The sequence below is a fragment of the Pseudoliparis swirei genome, chromosome 1, assembly GCF_029220125.1.
Source record: "Pseudoliparis swirei isolate HS2019 ecotype Mariana Trench chromosome 1, NWPU_hadal_v1, whole genome shotgun sequence".
In the NCBI taxonomy this organism is placed as follows: domain Eukaryota; kingdom Metazoa; phylum Chordata; class Actinopteri; order Perciformes; family Liparidae; genus Pseudoliparis; species Pseudoliparis swirei.
This window is the reverse complement of record NC_079388.1, coordinates 6,685,912-6,702,154: the sequence shown is the minus strand read 5'-3', so window position 1 is coordinate 6,702,154 and position 16,243 is coordinate 6,685,912. Positions and strand designations below refer to the sequence as shown.

Here is a 16,243-nt window from a genome sequence, read left to right as displayed (position 1 = left end):
AACTCGGAGTACGCTGACCACTGATCAGTTGTATTGAAATCAGTGCACCCAGGGGGCGGGGCTCAGGGCCGAGACGCGGCACGTTACGTTGATGCGCCTCGCGAAACATGTCGGCGTCTGAGACAACGATGAAGGTAGGAAACCCTCTGCAACAAAACCCGAAGAATAATGGATTTTACGTTAGTTTAACCACGTTTAAACGCATTGCCATACAAACACAAAACACGCCACTCAACCTGCAATCTCCCAGAATGCAAATCGCATTTGCTGGTCGATTGTAGGAGCTCTTTGTTGCAAGCTGTGCTACACTGCTAGCTGTGCATTAGCCTGTAACAGTTGTGTATGGACTCACGTTAAATTGCTCAAATGTTGTTCATGTTTTTATTATTTTCACGATCCATTGAGCTTTAACTCGAGGCCTGTCGTATTGCGTTGCTTTCATGGCGTTTTGCGGTTTTCGTATTGTATTGTGTAAGTGGTATGCTAAATCTAGACCGGTTTTTAAAGCTAACGCTGACACAAACTGCCCTTGTTTGTACACTTGAATAGTAATCAGACAATTCCAGCGAAAGAGTGGGGCTTTAAGCATTCAGTGTGTGAAATCCGCTTCATTTCACGCACTGCTGTTGCTTTGAATTGTGTAAAAGGCATGAATTGATTGACTGATGGCGGCAGTCGACGTAACAACAGAGGGGACCAGTCATTGGTCGAAGGGTTTATTTTGGAACGAAGAAGGCGGAAATTAAAGGTCCTGAACGCATTGGTAGATATAAACAAAGCACGTTTACTTGATCTTTATTGACATTAAAGGTATTTGATGTGCGTATGTCTGATCACCCCACATCGTTAATTACATATTGAGTATGTTGTATGTCGTGCGGATTTACCTGCACCACTGAGTTATGTTTCATGATAAATATGTTTTTACTGGCAGCATTTGTCTAATATAGTGTGCAAAATATCCGTAAAAACGGCTTGTTTATTATGATGTTGACCAGATACCTCATAGGTTGACAGCTTTGTTTTGAGTTTTCAGATCAGCAAAACAAAATGTATTTGTTTATGACAAGATGGTAATCCTGTTAATTGTTGTATTACTTATTGGCAAGTCAGTGATAAAGAACACATTAAATTCATGTATCTCTCTCTTACCTGGTACAAAACAAACACAATGACACTGCCAATCTTGGGGTGGCACAAGTTTGGGATGTCCAGTTCACGTCGACATTACATTTACAGAACTATTTACCAGGCATGAGAATCCCTCACCTTTCGGCGAAATTCGCCGTTTTGAAACCAAAATAGGTGACTTACGTGAATCTTGTAGATCCGAAGAGTTTTTGTTTGGGGGGGGGGGTCAATTGGCCGGCCGGCGTTTCTGAGATTGGAGTGGGACACGGAGAAAATGTGGAGTGTTGCTCTTCGCAATAAAACATCTTTGATGGGACGTGTCGCGTCTCGGCCAATCAGCGTCAAGATGTCTTCAGCGTTTGGTGGTTTAGGTTAGCTTGAATGTTAGCCCGCTACATCTGCTGCTGTCACGCTGCACGGTGTAGCGATACTAACAAAGTACCCGTACGTTAAGAGCGATGTGATTTAGCATATTTTTAGCATGATACTTCATTAAAAGAGCGCGGGATCAGAGCGCACGCGCTGCTCCGTGTCAAGCTGTCTGCGCACACTGCGCAGCGCTCAGCGAGTGCGTTAAGTGGCGGAATTTTCGGCTTTAAAAATAAAAATAAAAAAAGATGCCAGAAGTGAAATATTTAAGTTCAGTCTGTAAATTTCTGTAACTCTACAGCTGCTCATCCTGATGAACTCTGTATCCTCTGGTCAGATACAGACTAACGGCCTCAGTGTATAATCAATGCTATCATGGCTCCATGTAGTTTCATTAATATCTTGTAGGCTAATACTAATAATACTGCCATTTGTTAAGTGTTGAAAAAGTTGGTAAAAAGTGAACCATACAGATATTTTATTTATTACTATTATAGATCAATATACCAGTATCGTTTTTATGGTATTGTATCAGTATCATGATATTTATGGCAGGTATGGTATAGAAGATCGTGACAACCAGGTAAAGGCAGAACAGACTCGAGGAACAGACTCATGGCTCAGCAGAGCACAAGATTTAAAGACTTGTTCACGCCAACAACAAAAAAAGTAAGTTGGTTCATGAATGACCATATTATACACAATATTACTATTATTATAGGGCCCGATCACTGACTTGGTGTCAGAATGGAGGACCTATAGATTATCATACAACGTCCAACATCGATGCGCGCTCACCTTTTTCACCCCTGACCCGTTTTCATGCCTGATTTACATAACTATTGCTATATTTTTTAACATTTTTGTGGCGGTTTGACCAGCAATAATGTGCAGTGCAATGATTAAATAGATTCAGTGGTTTGTAACCCTGAATATCAATTGCTTTATTTCCAAGGACTACGATTAATATTTTCTGACTTGTTTCTTCTGTTTTTTCTTTGCCAGGAGCCTCCTGGACGAAATGACACAGAGACGCGAGCTGAGTCGTTAGCCGGACCAAGTCAAGTAAAGGAAGGTATATCTCCAGCGAGATGTACTCATGTTTGACAACAGAGTCTTTTTGCGACACAAATAAACAGAACGAGTATATTATTTTTCCTATTACTACTTTTCCAGATAATGCAGCATCCACCACAGCTGCCGTTGCCAAGAAGACAGAACCCATGAGTGGTATGTCATCAATGCTGTCATCACAGCAGCCTGGGAAGGAGGCTTTAAGTGCTGGAGAGGAGGGAGTGAAATGGTCACCTGCCTCCTCCCCAACCAAACCAGCAGCAGGTATGACTTTGGATCGAGTCAGCTTTCCTTGATATTATTGAAACAGTAATTTTCATTTTTAATATACATACAGTGCATCCGGAAAGTATTCACAGCGCTTCACTTTTTCCACATTTTGTTATGTTACAGCCTTATTCCAAAATGGATTAAATTCATTATTTTCCTCAACATTCTACACACAACAACCCATAATGACAAAGTGAAAACTGTTTTTTGCTAATTTTTGCAAATCTGTTAAAAATAAAGAACGAGAACATAACATGTACATAAGTATTCACAGCCTTTGCCATGACACTCAAAATTTAGCTCAGGTGCATCCTGTTTCCACCGATCATCCTTGAGATGTTTGATTGGAGTCCACCTGTGCTAAATTCAGTTGATTGGACATGATTGAGAAAGGCACACACCTGTCTATATAAGGTATCACAGTTGACAGTGCATATCAGAGCATAAACCAAGACATGAAGTTCAAGGAATTATCTATAGACCTCCGAGACAGAATTGTATCGAGGCACATATCTGGCGAAAGGTACAGAAAGATTTCTGCAGCATTGAAAGTCCCAATGAGCACAGTGGCCTCCATCATCCGGACATGGAAGAAGTTTGGAACCACCAGGACTCTTCCTAGAGTTGGCCGCCCAGCCAGACTGAGCGATCGGGGGAGAAGGGCCTTAGTCAGGGAGGTGACCAGGAACCCGATGGTCACTCTGACAGAGCTCCAGCGTTGTTCTATGAAGAGAGGAGAACCTTCCAGAAGGACAACCATCTCTGCAGCACTCCACAAATCAGGCCTGTTTGGTAGAGTGGCCAGACGGAAGCCACTCCTCAGTAAAAAGCACATGACAGCCCGCCTAGAGTTTGCAAAAAAGCACCTGAAGGACTCTCAGACCATGAGAAACAAAATTCTCTGGTCTGATGAAACAAAGATTGAACTCTTTGGCCTGAATGCCAAGCGTCATGTCTGGAGGAAACCAGGCACTGCTCCTCACCTGGCCAACACCATCCCTACAGTGAAGCATGGTGGTGGCAGCATCATGCTGTGGGGATGTTTTTCAGCGGGAGGAACTGGGAGACTAATCAGGATTGAGGGAAAGTTGAATGCAGCAATGTACAGAGACATCCTCGATGAAAACATGCTCCAAAGCGCTCTGGACCTCAGACTGGGGCGACGGTTCATCTTCCAACAGGACAACGACCCGAAGCACACAGCCAAGAGAACAAAGGAGTGGCTTCGGGACGACTCTGAATGTCCTTGAGTGGCCCAGCCAGAGCCCTGACTTGAACCCGATTGAACATCTCTGGAGAGATCTGAAAATGGCTGTGCACCGACGCCCCCCATCCAACCTGATGGAACTTGAGAGGTTCTGCAAAGAAGAATGTGAGAAACTGCCCAGAAATAGGTGTGCCACGCTTGTGGAATCATACCCAAGAAGACTTGAGGCTGTAATTGCTGCCAAAGGTGCTTCAACAAAGTATTGAGCAAAGGCTGTGAATACTTATGTACATGTTATGTTTTCGTTCTATATTTTTAATAAATGTGCAAAAATTTGCAAAAAACAGTTGTCACTTTGTCATTATGGGTTTTTTTGTGTAGAATGTTGAGGAAAATAATGAATTTAATCCATTTTGGAATAAGGCTGTAACATAACAAAATGTGGAAAAAATGAAGCGCTGTGAATACTTTCCGGATGCACTGTAAATAACCCATCTAAAATTACTGTGATTTGATCTATGATTTGTCTTTGCGGAGAAAAAGGAACATGTTAAAAAGAAAAAGCTTTGTTCGTGTCAGATTGAATGTGATACTAATACAAATTGATAAGCTTTAAAATGGTCCTTGAATAAAGTAATTGCTTTTACATCCCTCTTACAGGACATGCAGCAAAATCCATTTCATCTGTGTCCTCCTCTTCGTATTCCTCCTCTCCTTCCACGTCTACAATGTTGTCTCCTGGCCGAGCAAAGATGAGTGTTTCTGGACCCAGCAGTAGCAAATCCGTCCTGGCACCTGCTCCTTCCTCCTTCTCCTTCTCCCCCTCATGCTCCTCCTCGTCTTCCTCGTCCTCTTTGTCTTCGTCTTCCGCCACAGCTTCTTCGTCTCCTTCTGTCTCCCTTGCCCCAACCAAGATCCACCGGGCCCGCAAGACCATGAACAGGCCTCCACCGGGGCAGGTGAGTCCAAACACCAAGTGGTTGGATGAGAGGATTTTTGTTCCAGTGTTTGGAATCTGACATTGAATAGCTTTTTATTCTTGATTTAAGTAACACTCTTAAAAGTGCGTTCTAAAATATGTAGAAGTACTTCAGCCACTGACAAAATGCACACTGTATAGTAGAGGCTCAGTTATTTGCAACTTTTTCAGGACCATTTGAGCCACTCCCTTTTTTTCTTTTACAGATAAGCCAAGTTGAGACACCTGTCGCACCTGTGACGCCTTCAGGATCCTTAGATTCTGAAACTGGTTAGTAGCTAGGGAATATTCACACTAATTAATGTTTACCTGTATGAAATAATCAAATTACTATGAATAAAAATGAGTTAGTATGTCTGGTATAAGTTAAGATTCCCTCTGTTGTCATGTTTTGAATAGTTGCAAAAAGGAGGAAACTGGGTCAGTTATCCGATGGAACACCTGAGACGTCAGAGACCGTTCCAGAAAATGCTCAAACTGTGGTAAGATTTTTTTTTTTCAGGTCTATAATTCACATTGACTAATCTATTTACATGTCACAGGATTGATGTCAATGTTGTGGTTTTTTAATCAAAACCCAGGGAGAACCAGTGTTCCATAAAAAGGTGGACTCTGTCACCAATATCACATCAGAGAAAAACAACAGCAGTGTGGGGAAGTCAGAGGAGGATGTAACAGATATTCAGATTTCCAGTCCGTCCGCTCAAGATTCAGAAAAGGTGTGATGCTTGGATTTACTTATTGTCCACTAAAAGTGATCGTTCACCGTCAGCAGATGCACATATTATCAAGTATAGTTCTGCTTGGTAATCGTGTTTCACTTGTCAATTCATGTCTTCTATAGTTTGAGGATGGTGTGGCAGAAGCAAGAAAGCACAAACAAGACATAGAGGGATCAGTGAACATGTCAGATCATGTGAGTGATTCTATTTTACTTGCACAATACAACACAATACTCCTACTTTTTTATAGCCATCTTTAGCTCAAATCTACAGTCAAAAAGTATTTTGTTCATATTTAAATACTTAAGTTGACATACAGTGTTACCCCCAAATGACTAATGTATGGAAGGTCAACAAACAAGTTGCATGCATTTCCAAAGCCGGAAATAATTTATTTAATATTGTGGCTTTGTTTTCTGCAGAATAGCAGTAAAACAGTGGCAGGAATGTGTTTCATGGAGTTCAATTCATTTTGTATAGCCCAAAATCACAAATTGCAATTTTGCATCAGGGGCTTTACAATCTGTACACATGCGACATCCTCTGTCATCAGGGACCTCACATCGGTTTAGGAAAAACTTCCCCAAATAAAACCTTTAACGGGGAGAAAAAAGTGAGCACGCATCCCTGTGCACCCTCACAATACAATCATTGTGCACCCTCACAATACAATCATTACGCCATACTGCTACATGCTCAGCAGGATACGTCAAAATTGCCACATCCAACCCCTTTTTTAAATCCTAAAATCGCCAGTTGTCTTTTTTTCCACCGTTCACAAACATCACATTTTTATATTCAGACAGAATTTCTCCCTTGCAGAGTTCAGAGTGCAAAACAAAAGGAGCCGTCAAAAGTAGAAATGAGAGCGAGGAGTCTTTTTGGCCGCAGTCAGACCAGGAAAAGGAGAGAAACACAGCCGATGTGGTGGAGACGGTGGAAGGTGAGTGACATTAACAAGGGAGTTTTTTCTGGGGGGGGAATCGTGTCTCCTTAACAACATTGAAGATTGAACATGTTAGATGTAATGTTTATTTTTAATTTTTAAAGAAACAGCTTTTTAATTTGAAGGCGAAACAAAATTTCTACAAATAAATCAGAATTAAATACAATAATAAAACAAACATTGTACGAGCGTTCACCCCCTATACTATGACCCACTTAGATCGTCCCTGGTGCAGAAAGTTAGGGATCACGTAATCAGCTGAATGAAGATCACCTGTGTCTAATTAAGGTGGGACAAGGGACTTAAGCTCAAATCCTCTTCCTGTTTGGAAACCCCAGCCATTGCTTTGTCAATCTCCAGCCATAAAATACAGTATGAAAATTAGGAAACACCCCAAATACATTTGGAAGAAGATTGAAAAGTACCAGTCAGGGAAAGGAAACAAGAAAATTTCCAAGTCGCTGAAAATCCCTCGGAGTACAGTTAGGTCAATCGTCAAAGAATATGGTAAAGAAAAGATGTTTATGTATGTCGAAGAAAAAAGAAATGCACTCGAGGGAGACCAGGTGGAGGAAATACAGAGTTAGAAAATTGAGAATTTGTGAAAAGATTGAAATTGTTGTTTACTATCGTGTTGCAAGGAAGAATATGGGCAGGATGCAGTGTCCAGATGTGCAAAGCTGATGAAAACCTGTCACTCAAGGCTGGTATAGATGCGAAAGATACCTTTAACAAGTAGTTAGCTACTGATTGAGGGGGGTGAATAGGCATTTTCTGTGGAAAAATACTTTTGACGATAGTACGATATCGTCAAAAGATATCGTACGCATTTGTATCTCAATGAACTGCATATTTTTCCAACTGGTTTCGGTCTTGCTCATACTTTTTCATTTTATTTGTTCTCAGTAGAGAGGCCCACTGAGTACACAGAGGTTCCCCTGGGTGCTCTGGACATCGCTGCTGCTGACAGTCTGACACTTTCTCCTCATCACGGTGGGTTCGTCTTTCTCTGTAATATGAAATGGGTGAAAATCTGAAGAAAAAGAAAATATCTCCGTCATCGTGGTATGAAAAAAAGCCACAGTCCTTCAAAGAAAGAGAGGTTTTGGCACAGTTAAAATATATATATTTTTCTTCTTAAAGGCATAGTTTGTATTTTGAGAGTCACGTGGAGGCAAAAGATATGCTCGTGTCATTTTGTATCAAACACCTTATTAAATGGAAAAAGCCTCAAGACCATAAATGAACGTCATACCAAATGTGCGGTTCTCCCCCCTCTACAGAAGGAAGTGATGCAGGAGACACAGAGCGGCTGGAGGAGCTTCCTCTCTGCAGCTGCAGGATGGAGGCTCCTCGAGTCGACAGCACCAGCCACCGCGTCAGCAGACAGTGTATGGCCACCGAGAGCATCAATGGAGAGGTTTGTCCTTTGCAGATGTGGGCAGCAGCAGCTTTCCTTTCAGGCCACATCGCCAACTGTGTAATCGTGTCTCTTCTCCGCTTGTCAGCTGAGGGCTTGTACCGATCGGACGATAAAAGGAGAGACCATGCGTCCGTCCAGTCGGGTGTCCCTCATGGTGCTTTGCGAAGTCCATCGATCACACATGGTCAAACACCACTGCTGTCCTGGGTGTGGATACTTCTGCATAGCGGTAAGGGGTTTAAACCAGCGACTCTCCTACCTGCTCCTCTTCTGTATCCTACCTTCTCCCGTTTCTCCTTCCTGATATCCTACTTTCTTCTCTTTCAGGGCACATTTCTCGAGTGCTGCCCGGACCAGCGCATCGCTCACCGTTTCCACCGGGGTTGTGTGACGGTGCTGGGCAGCGGGCGCAGCAGAGCAAACGGAGGCGGGATGCTTTTCTGTCCCCACTGCGGCGAAGATGCCTCCGAGGCCCAGGAGGTCACCATCCCCTGCTTCAGCTCGGCCACGGCCTCCGCAACCACCGTCGTCACCATGTCGGCCTCCTCCACGACCACCCCGTCTCTGCCGCCCTCTGTCCCCACAGCGCCCTCCCTCACGGCCTCAACGGGAGGGATGAAGGACGGGAAGATGCCCGAGCGACCTGTCAGGTAGGATTGGATGGCGTGTGAGGGAATAATTGGCTCCGATAAAATATAGAATATTGTATTTTTCACACCTGCGCTCTCCTTCGCTTGCCTCTTCCAGCGCACGTATGCATAGTCATGGCTTGGTGACGCTGGCGGTGGAGCAGCAGCCCCCGCAGCCTGTCGGCTCTGCCGCAACGGTGGCCACCATCCCGCCAGCAGAGGAGGGAGTGGACAGCGTGGGGCCCTCTCTCTGTATGCCAAATGGGAAACCCATCAGCCCGAGTGCACTTCCGCCTGGGCCCAGCAGGGCATCGCTGCAGAAAGCCATTCTCACACAGGACACTGAGAGGTTGGCGTTTCATTTTTACAATGTTCAGTCAGAGCAGGTTAACGGATTAAGCAGTGGACTAGATCTGACCATTGAGACATAAGAGTTTAGAAGATTAAGCACTCTGTTTAAAAAGGGGCTTTGAATGCAAAGGCTCCGGAATCAAGCAATAAGGTACAAGAGGCAGTACTGTATCGTCAATAATGTCCGCTTCAAGGCTGTTGTTAGTCCCGACGGGCAGCAAACCCTTGAACAGGACATTATTGACGATACAGTACTGCCTCGAGTGGCTGAAATATAGTTTAGACCAACATCCTGTTTTTTTATTTGCCAGGAGGAAGAAACTGAGGTTCCACCCCCGCCAGCTTTACCCTGCGGCCAAGCAAGGAGAGGTGCAGAGAGTCCTGCTCATGCTGAGTGAGTGGACTGCCACTTTTCATTTGGTCTCGTCGGTAAAAAGCTTGTTTTCCATTTTGTAAAAGAAAGTGCATTTCCTCTAATCTCAAGATGAGCTCATGATGCATTTGTACAATATTTGTGTATTTAAAACTGTATTTGTGTGTTCATCACAGTGGAGGGCATAGACCCAACATACCAGCCCGACTCTCAGAACCGCCGCTCGGCTCTACATGCTGCAGCTCAGAGAGGTTTGCTGGAAGTCTGCTACATTCTTGTTCAGGTGAGACAATGAGACAATCATCAAAAAGCATCCGTCTTTTCTGTGCGTAACACAATATAAAATAGTGTGAACAGTCTGTGTCGAAAGTTACGGAGCAGTGTATCATCCGTCTCGCTCACACAGAGGTCGAGTCACCTGTGACCTCAGATGACTCCAGCTGGGTATAAGTTCCGCCGTCATCCTGAGGTCAGTCCTACGGAATCTTCTCGCGAGATTCCGAGCGACCAAGAAATCTGGCGGTCATCCAGGGTTCATAGAACCATAGTTACACCCGTGACTTTCATTGTATTTCATCCTTCCTGACCGCCAGAGGCTTGTAGCAACAGAGTCACGAGGAATCCCAAGGAACCCACCTCGTATGAGGTGAATGTGCCCTGTGATGCCCCTGAGGCTGCAGCACATGTATCCTCCACAGGCACACCTCTCAGGGTGGAAAGACTCTGAGTAGAATGGCCCCTTAGTCCCGATGGCAGAGCACAGACGTTCGCTCTGTATGGAATGGCCTGAGGAGTAGTTGGCAAGATCAGAGGAAATGGGGGGAGGGTAGCATGAAGAAGACCCTCTGGCCACGTGTGAGCCAGGGCATCTTGACCAAGAGGACCGGTACTCTCTCTCAAGGAGAACCCGTGGCAACGGTGGGCCGACATCTCCGCTCTTAGGCAAGAGATCCACCCTTGCTCTGCCGAAGAGACCCCAGATGCTATGCCCAACCTCTGGGAAACTATGAGGGACGCAATAGTCGCCATTGAGGACCTTTTGCCACGTCCTTAATGGCGCCAGGGTTCGGCCATCTAACGTAAGACGGGAGAGAGCGCTGGCGTCTCTCCAGCATGCATTCAACTCCCTCAGATATTCTTCGGATGTAGGGATGAAAAAAGGTGTGAGGGGGGGAACGCGCCTGATAAAGCTCTAGCAGGCTGGTGTCATCTGAGGTCACGGGTGACTTTGTTGTTAAGACTCGACCTGCGTGTGAGATGGAAGACATCCAGTGCTACGCACCGTCTGGTGTTTCAGGAAGGATGAACTGGAACTGTAAGACGCTACAATACTTGCATTTAGGATCACTGCTGATATTATGTTCGGGAAAATGCAACTTGAAACACAGATTGTGTATTTATTTAGAGTCTCCTGGATTCATGCCTGAGATTACGGAATATATTTGATTGTATGCTGACAGGCCGGTGCCCAAGTGGATGCCCAGGACAAAGACCGTAGGACCCCTCTGTTGGAAGCGATCATCAACAATCACATTGAGGTGGCTCATTACCTGATCCAGAGCAGTGCCACTGTCTATCATGTTGTAAGTGTTTGTGCCAAAATCCAAATCGTAAATGTGAACTTTCAGGCGCTTGGTTGATTTGGACTTCAGTCTTTATTTCTGTCCTCAGGAGGAGGACGGATATACTGGTCTCCATCACGCAGCCAAGCTGGGAAACCTGGAAATTGTCAACATGCTTTTAGAAACGGGGCAGGTTGATGTTAACGCACAGGTGAGGAAAGGAGAGACGATCTTTCAGGGCCACAAATAAAATAAAGTCAGTTTGTGCTTCAGATGTGTCTAACCAGAGGTGTTCGATATAAGGCCGGTGCAGCCAGATTCCGATTCTTCCTGCCTGTTTGTTTCAGGACAACGGCGGCTGGACGCCGATCATCTGGTCTGCGGAGCACAAACATGTAGATGTGATAAAAGTGCTGCTGAACAGAGGCGCTGATGTCACTATTAGTGATAAGGTAAGTTTCTACTAGCTAACTCTTGAGTTTTGCAAATTGTGGTACATGGAAAATGTATCTTTTTGCAAAAGTGTGTCTGTGTGTCTGTGTTTCTGTGTTTCTGAAACCATCCATTATTTTTTCAACTTTGTTTTTACACATCTCGGCTATATTTCCCCGTAAGAAGGAATGACGGGGGCAAAATGGATGTAGTTGCATGAAAATATTTCAGGTTATTACTTTAAACAGTCCCATCCCTCCCTTCAGGAGCTGAACGTGTGTCTCCACTGGGCGGCGTATGCAGGCAACGTGGATATAGCCGAGCTGGTGTTGAACTCTGGCTGCTCCCTCGCCTCGGTTAACATGCACGGAGACACGCCGCTCCACATCGCCGCTAGAGAAGGCTTCCTGGAGTGTGTTACGTGAGTCGACGTCAATCGCGAGCCGCGGCCTCGATTTCATGAACGAGTCGCGTGCGTCCTTCGCGTTCGCTCCACCACATACCTCCAAACACAAGCGTCTCTCGTCTCTGCAGGTTGTTCCTGTCCAGAGGTGCAGACATTGACATCGTGAACAGGGAAGGAGACACGCCCCTCAGCCTGGCACGGGTCGACACGCCGGTGTGGGTGGCACTCCAGATCAACAGGAAGCTGAGAAGGGGAATAACCAATCGCATGCTTCGCACTGAGAGAATCATCAGCAGGTAGCGGTCGCGTCATTTTAATGGAGACTTCTCTCCAATGGATGAACTTATTCCTCTTAACCAGATATCCACCCTCTGTTTTGTTCCTGATGGTTAGCTGACTGAACTCCTTCCTTTCTCCCAGTGACATAGCGCAGGGCTATGAGAACGTGCCGATACCCTGCGTGAACGCAGTGGACGACGAGGTCTGTCCTTCAGACTACAAATATGTCTCAGAAAACTGTGAAACTTCAGCAATGAACATCGACCGCAATATTACACACTTACAGGTAAAATACGAGTCAGGCTCTTGTTTTATTTCATTATCATTGTTTTATTTCATTATTCTCTTTCATGCACATCTGATGCCTTTTTAACTCTCTTTACTTCAGCACTGTAGCTGCTCTGACGACTGCTCGTCCAGCAACTGCCTGTGTGGACAGCTCAGTATCCGCTGCTGGTACGACAAGGTAAGTGGAAATGTTTCAGCCACATCGGCATGCTAATCTGCTCGTTAAAAATAAACCTTCCTTATTTAATCAAAAATATTGCGGCATTACTAAATTAATTAATTTTAAAGGATTAGCAGAAATTCAAATATGGTTGTGGCAGCTATCGCTAATTTGGCCTCGGCTGCTGGTGATTTGCAATCAGTCAGCGCTGCTGAATAAAGATGTCTCACCAAACCTCGCTGATCCTTGGTGCTGCAGCAGGCCTGTTACAATGGTTTTGTTTGGAAGTCAGGGAGATCCATGAGTTCAATGACTCGGATTCATTTGTAACATGAGAAACTAACGGAGTGAAACTTGTATTATTTCATTCTAGGACCAGCGGCTGCTCCAGGAATTCAACAAAATTGAACCCCCACTTATATTTGAATGCAACATGGCATGTTCCTGTTACCGGACGTGCAAGAACAGAGTGGTACAGGCAGGCATCAAGTAAGAATCCTAAAATGAACATAAAATCTCCACCAGCAAAATAGATTTCACTCATTTTTCACTCAAACGACCTACTTGGTTACCTTGTGAAGGTATTGGCTGGAAGGCTTCAGCCATATGGCCTGGGGTAGGAACCCTCATCATGTACTTGTTCTCCCCTCAGAGTGCGTCTTCAGCTCTACAGGACAGAGAAGATGGGCTGGGGAGTTCGAGCTCTGCAGGATATTCCACAAGGGAGCTTCATCTGCGAGTAAGAGCGGACCGGCCGCAGGCCACACGACTCATTTATATGGAGGGTCAGAGGTCAGACATTGAGCTTCTTTCCTCCGCCCACACAGATACGTCGGGGAGCTCATCTCTGACGCAGAGGCAGATGTTAGAGAAGACGACTCCTACTTGTTTGACCTGGACAACAAGGTGAAAAAATAAGAGATGACTTATTTCCTGTATAACAAATAAAAATCAGCTAATAAGGTAAATAAATGGCCCAAACTTAACCCATGCAGTCGGTTAACAAAATACACCCACATCCGCAGTACTGGACAAAACACCTTCTTGTGTTCTAGGTTACAGACGCTTTTCAGGTAACATTTTCGATTCAAGGCTCAGCGTTGAAAAAAACTTGTACCGCAGTTATAATTTCAACAACTACAGACCAATCACCTAAATTTCGAGACAAAATGGACTTTGCCTTCCTTTTACGATCGTTCTTTTCTTTTTTTATAGTGTGCCTCGAGTTAAATCGTATTTGCTTAATCAGACTTTTTTCATGTTGTGAAGTACTGCACTGCATCCACACACGGCAGTCGGTTGCTCTTTCTCTGTGTTTTGAGGGAGATTTTATACATATGCAGATTACACATTTTGGGAATTTTCCTTCATTAAAATGGGAAATGTGGTGCATTTCTACAGGCCAATCTGTCTTTTTGTATCCTAGGACACTGGTGCTTCAAGCTAAATTCTAACATTAGCATGCCACCACGCTCACACTGACAATGCACCATGCTGACGTGTAGCAGGGTTCATCTTTACCTTCACATTGAAAATGCGGAAGGTTATGTTTTGATCGCCGTGTATTTATTTATTTATTTGTATGCGTGTTCCTCGCGTAACTCAAAAAGTATTAAACCGAATCGCATGAAATTTGGTGGGATGATTGGTTATTATCCGGGGACCATTTGATTAGATTTTGGGGTCAAATGTCAAGGTCAAGGTCATGAAAAGGTCAACATCTTCTTGAATCGCATGAAATTTGGTGGGATGATTGGTTATTATCCGGGGACCATTTGATTAGATTTTGGGATCGATCGGGTCAAAGGTCAAGGCATGCAACTAATGGCAAAATGTTCATAATTCAATGCCCAATCTTGTGATATGCGAAGGTATGCGCTCTACCGAGTGTCTGTTCTAGTTACAATTGTAGTTGTTCTACAGGTATTTGAACCAAAGTATCGGACAAATTTAACATTTTGACCTGATGTTGTTACAGCTACCCTGAGGGGGACGTGAATGTGGGGCACCATTGAAATATAATAGTTCTTTATTTCTAGAGAATGTAGAAACTAATCATGGCAATCCATCCAATAAGTTTTGACACACTTCAATCACACAGCATCGATGAAACAATGACAGGAAGAACAAGTCAAACTTGTCATGAAATCAACTTGTGCTTACTAATGCATTACAATGACTTCATTATAAATATTGGTTTATGATGCACAATCTGTGTGAATCGGGATCAAACGTTTTGTTGTTGTTTTTTTAAAGGACGGGGAGGTGTACTGTATTGATGCCCGGTACTATGGCAACATCAGCCGCTTCATCAACCACCTGTGTGACCCAAACCTCATCCCGGTACGCGTGTTCATGCTGCACCAGGACCTGAGGTTTCCCCGCATCGCCTTCTTCAGCTCCAGAGACATCCACAGCGGACAAGAGCTGGGGTGAGAAGTTCCACCTGCTCAGAGCTCATTACTTTACCCCTCCTTTCCAATCCCACGCTCTTTTCTTTTTCTCAAATTCTTTCAGTCTCGCTCACATTTGTATTTCCAGATCCTCTCATCTAGAATTATCATTTTCATTGCATCGTCTTATTATTAATAGAGACTTTATTCATATTGAGATTGTAGGCATTTTATTTGTCAACATATCCGCCTGAAGCCCCATTCGGCCGTAAACCGTGATTAAGAACTTTTAACTTGTCTTTTTCCATTAGATTCGACTATGGAGACCGCTTTTGGGACATTAAGAGCAAGTATTTCACATGTCAGTGTGGATCAGAGAAATGCAAGCACTCGGCCGAAGCCATCGCCTTGGAGCAGAACAGACTGGCTCGACTGGAGGCCTGCCCAGAATCGGGAGCAGACTGTGGGATGACCATGCTGGGAAACTCTTAAAACACTTACAAAAGGGGGCTTCAGATAGACCTCCTCCATTTCACATGTGCACAATGGCAATAGAAGTATACGTTGAGGGTTTTAACATCTTCTACATTCTGTGTTTGGTGCCATTTTCTTGAAATGTCCTTATTTTTCTTGTTGATCATGTACCCTGTGGTAGAGGAAATGGAAAACGAATGTTTTAAACTGTGTGATGCTGTACATACAGTATGTCTACTGTATATATCACTGTCTGTTTTTCTTGGCACATGAAGTTTGTGCATTCGTAGTCTGCCATCATGTAACATCATGTCAAACATATCTGTTTTCTGTTGTGCCAACAAACGTAAAGCATTTATGACACAGTCCAGCATTGGGTCCACCCTAAGCCCGCACTGGACTCAATGAGGACCTGTGTATATCATTGTTTTTGTATCATTGTCAGCGTTATTTTCTTTATTTTTATACGCATTGTTTTCTTTATCACATTTAGTGTAATAAATTAGCTCATGAGTTGATCTTTGGGCTCTTGTATTAAGTGTGCCATTTTCTTTTTCTGTGTCTCACTGGCTCAGACTATCGTGTGTAAGACGTTATCCTTACATCCAATGCTACGCTGTGTGGTTATACAATATTTAGGCAGATGTGAGCTCTCATCAAGACTGTGGGCCGTTGATGTTATTGTTTCTATCAGCAGGGGGCAACGCAAAGGAGATGGGGCTGGATGCTGCTGGGCACAGTCAGAGATGTGAAAATTAATTTAAAAAAGATGTCC

The 16,243-nt window shown here is 44.2% G+C and overlaps 1 protein-coding gene across 4 annotated transcripts; it reads left to right on the top strand.

Annotated features, from left to right (window-relative positions):
• Positions 1 to 92: 92 nt before the first annotated feature.
• Positions 93 to 16,002, top strand: ehmt2 (euchromatic histone-lysine N-methyltransferase 2). 4 transcript variants are annotated; one of them, XM_056422092.1, is made up of 28 exons: positions 93 to 134; positions 2,506 to 2,575; positions 2,677 to 2,838; positions 4,712 to 5,010; positions 5,237 to 5,300; positions 5,430 to 5,512; positions 5,612 to 5,749; positions 5,875 to 5,946; positions 6,575 to 6,695; positions 7,605 to 7,691; positions 7,982 to 8,118; positions 8,207 to 8,350; positions 8,449 to 8,771; positions 8,869 to 9,099; positions 9,413 to 9,495; positions 9,651 to 9,757; positions 10,935 to 11,057; positions 11,146 to 11,247; positions 11,384 to 11,488; positions 11,717 to 11,889; positions 12,003 to 12,170; positions 12,295 to 12,439; positions 12,542 to 12,619; positions 12,975 to 13,090; positions 13,254 to 13,340; positions 13,429 to 13,507; positions 14,858 to 15,033; positions 15,306 to 16,002. In XM_056422092.1, the coding sequence occupies exons 1-28, from the start codon at positions 108 to 110 to the stop codon at positions 15,484 to 15,486; spliced, it is 3,681 nt and encodes a 1,226-aa protein (XP_056278067.1). In that variant the 5' UTR covers positions 93 to 107; the 3' UTR covers positions 15,487 to 16,002. The 4 variants fall into 4 exon arrangements, with proteins under 4 accessions (XP_056278067.1, XP_056277911.1, XP_056277900.1 ...); XM_056421936.1 differs by lacking the exon at positions 93 to 134 and adding an exon at positions 293 to 2,169 and having other exon boundaries at positions 7,608 to 7,691; XM_056421925.1 differs by lacking the exon at positions 93 to 134 and adding an exon at positions 296 to 2,169.
• Positions 16,003 to 16,243: the final 241 nt, after the last annotated feature.

Bases quoted from the DNA above. Each gene is read 5' to 3' on its own strand.
- ehmt2 (XM_056421925.1), top strand. From the start codon at position 2,116: ATGGCTCAGCAGAGCACAAGATTTAAAGACTTGTTCACGCCAACAACA. The intron at 5,750-5,874 runs GTGTGATGCTTG...TGTCTTCTATAG, and splicing joins CCGCTCAAGATTCAGAAAAG to TTTGAGGATGGTGTGGCAGA. The intron at 13,508-14,857 runs GTGAAAAAATAA...GTTTTTTTAAAG, and splicing joins TGTTTGACCTGGACAACAAG to GACGGGGAGGTGTACTGTAT.